The sequence below is a fragment of the Amphimedon queenslandica genome, unplaced genomic scaffold (assembly GCF_000090795.2).
Source record: "Amphimedon queenslandica unplaced genomic scaffold, v1.1 AMPQUscaffold_13438, whole genome shotgun sequence".
In the NCBI taxonomy this organism is placed as follows: Eukaryota; Metazoa; Porifera; class Demospongiae; order Haplosclerida; family Niphatidae; genus Amphimedon; species Amphimedon queenslandica.
The window spans coordinates 1-3,252 of record NW_003546326.1 but is presented as its reverse complement, the minus strand read 5'-3'; the positions used below and the strand labels follow the sequence as shown (position 1 = coordinate 3,252).

Sequence of the window (3,252 nt, the reverse complement as noted above, 5' to 3'; positions counted from 1 at the left end):
AGTGGAAGGTACTAGATTCCCACAGTATGAGACTGTAGATCTACCAGCTCCACAGTCAGAGGGAGACTATGAACTACCAGTAAAAGAATGTGGTGCTTATGGTGTAGTAGAGAGTGCTGGATTCCCACAGTATGAGACTGTAACATTAACAGTTCCTCAGTCGGAACTATCAATGGAAGAGTGTGCTGCTTATGGTGTAGTAGAGGGTAATAGACTTTAGAGTTAGTGTGTGTACTGGACTGGATTTGGTAAATTTTAACAATTAAAAATTTTTATTCAAAAAATTTTAATGCCATTGTAAACATTACTATATATGGTTAGTTTCCACATAGAATAGTAATATAAGGGGAAGTCAAAATGAAGTACTTATTGATATTAATACTTGCACTAATACAGAGTGTGCTGCTTATGGTGCAGTAGAAGGTAGTAGATAAGTATATATCAAACTACCAGTCTGAGAAATTGTAATTAAGAAAATTGCATGCATACATAATGAGGTATGTAGGATGTAAAGCCACACCTTTACAACATTAATGTCAAATTGCATGGTTGGTTCACTGAAGATGATGGCCTTTGTTGCTGCTGTAATGATTTTCTGCCAAATTTTCATTTCTGGTAAGTTCTAATTTTGATATTTAAAATTTAGAATTAATTTAGGTGCAATTATATCATTTACATTGTTTATAATTTCAGCTTTAGACATCTCCTTCACAATTATACCAGAGACACAATATGTATATGTCAATGATACTGTGACATTTGAATGTGCTGTTAATGTGACTCAATTTGGTCTCTTTTTTGTGACTTATCTATCTGTTGATGGTTCAGTATCATCCTCTGGTGGAATTGCATCACTCACCCTAACAGCAACAAGTGAAGTAAATAATACAAATGTTACCTGTAAAGCACCCAATGGAGCTACCACTGAGCCAGCATATCTATATGTACAAGGTCAGTATAATGTTGATTAATGAAGTGACTGTACTCAAGTATTCATCTAGTCTGTATTGTTGTTACACTTTTACTTGTACTTCATTTGTATCAGTTAGTCAATTGAACAATTTTTGTTATCATTCCCAGGTCCACCTGATAGTGTCAGTGATTTAACAGGATACCAGTTAGATTCTTGTTGTATGTTTATCAGTTGGTATCCTCCATTCACACTACCAAGACTAACAGTACAGTATATAATCAGTGTAGGAACTGATCAACAGTACCTTAATGACTCTATCACTAACTACACTTACTGTCCAATGAACCCAATCGATAAACAATATCTGTTTAACATTACAACTACTAATAAAGTTGGGAATGGATCTACTAGTAACATAACTGTTGGATTTCAATCAACAAGTAAGTAATTATACTTATTGAGAGCCTAAAGTGATTATTCTATACAGTAGATGTAGAGTTATATGTAACTGATCAGGAAAGAGGGAATGTAAATTGGACTTTTCATTTCATTGTATCTGTAAGTTACCATGCATAGAGTAGATATAGAAAAACAATAGTATAATGGAGTTAATTGTGTTTACTTTCCTATAGGTTCATCAGTTTTGTTCTAATGTACCACCACTAATGAACATTACATTGAAAGGATGTACTAAGGATAACTGTTATTCAACAACAAATGTATCCACAAGCAATAGTTCTTATAATAACATTTCCCTTGTTGTTCAATTTCCATCAAATAAGACACTGAATACTAATGCTACCTTGTACTATCAAAATGGAGTTACAGTTCAAAGCAACACTATAACAATCAGTAAGTAATACACAATTAATACATTATGATATTTACCTATTTTAAGGTACTCATGACCTGAACTTGACATTGATTAATGTTACATCAAATTCTGTTTGTGTTCAGTTTCAGTTTGTCAATGGCAGTACACTTTACATTGATTACATTCACATTATTGATAGTCAAGGCCAGTTTCATTGGGATGACCTCAAACCTTTTAATGATTCATTGAACTTTATTAAGTGTTTTGGTGACATACCAGTTGGTAATAACTTAACACTGTATGCATGTGAATTTGAAACCTTTTACGAGAACTGTATATCTAATCCTCCTGCTGTAATAACTGGTATTAATATTACTAATGTCTCTACATCTTCAGTTCTAATGTCATCAGTTCATTCATCATCAGTATCACTCACATCAACAGTATTGACTACTCCATCAATGATGTCTCTAGAACCATTGATAATATCTACTTTGTCAGCAAGTACTTCAACAATTCCGACTTCATCTGCATTAACTACTTCATTAGCACCAACTGCTTTAAAAGTTACAACTACTTCATCAGCATTAGCTACTTCTTCATCAGTACCAGCTACAGTATCAACTACTTCAACAGTACAACAAGTTACAAGTAGCTCCATCATAAGCAGTACTACAGATACTCCTACCATCAGTAGTTCTACTCGTACCACTAGATTAACTAGTACATTAGTGACAGGTACAGTGTATGTTCATTTGTGTAGTTATAATGTACTTTTTGTATACGTAGCTACTTCAACTGCTACACCCTCATCAGTTCTAGTACCTTCTTCCATAACTTCTTCATCCATTACTTTTTCATCCCTATCTTCATTATCCCCAACTTCTTTACCTTCATCTCTATCTTCTTCATCCAAAGCCTCTTCTTTATCCCCAATGCCTTCCTCCATCACTCCACCTTTGTCTTCATCTTCTTTATCTTTAACTTTGTCATCAGTAACTTCCATAACTTCTTCATCCCCAACTCCTTCATTGACAGCTCCTTCATCTATATCTTCTTCTTTATCAATTATTCAATTGGTTTCTGGGATATCAATTGCACTACTAATTATAACAATTGGTATGTACATTATAATCAAACGTTGTCATTAATATGTACATTGTAGTTGTTATAGTAATTGTAGTGGTAACAGCAACAGTTCAATTTAAAAAGAGAAGAGGAAGAATGGAAGTGAGTAATGATGTTACATTACTGAAGAGGAATGAAAATAATAATCAAAGTACTGTAATTTATTTATTCATTTATAAACAAAGTTTACTTATAGGTTCACAAGAGCAAGAACTATCATTAGTTAATCCACAGTATGAGAATGTACATCTACCAGTTCCACAATCAGAACTATCAATGGAAGAATGTGCTGCTTATGGTGTAGTGGAAGGAACTAGATTCCCACAGTATGAGACTGTAGATCTACTAGCTCCACAGTCAGAGGGAGACTATGAACTACCAGTAAAAGAATGTGCTG

The 3,252-nt window shown here is 33.7% G+C and overlaps 2 protein-coding genes across 2 annotated transcripts in view; both read left to right on the top strand.

The window, feature by feature from the left end:
- Positions 1–1,426, top strand: part of LOC109581445 (mucin-3A-like) — a 23,110-nt gene extending 21,684 nt beyond the window's left edge. The window contains exons 9-12 of the mRNA XM_019995545.1: positions 1–615; positions 694–951; positions 1,081–1,353; positions 1,401–1,426. Coding sequence (XP_019851104.1) covers positions 1–220 — 220 coding nt within the window. The 3' untranslated portion in view covers positions 221–615; positions 694–951; positions 1,081–1,353; positions 1,401–1,426. The remainder of the gene's footprint in view (positions 616–693; positions 952–1,080; positions 1,354–1,400) is intronic.
- Positions 1,427–2,436: 1,010 nt separating this feature from the next.
- On the top strand, positions 2,437–3,246 carry LOC109581450 (uncharacterized; the record flags this gene model as incomplete). Its single annotated transcript, XM_019995553.1, has 4 exons — positions 2,437–2,465; positions 2,517–2,846; positions 2,893–3,006; positions 3,052–3,246. Coding segments are annotated over exons 2-4 (493 nt in total), but the record flags the coding sequence as incomplete, so codon positions are not given.
- Positions 3,247–3,252: the final 6 nt, after the last annotated feature.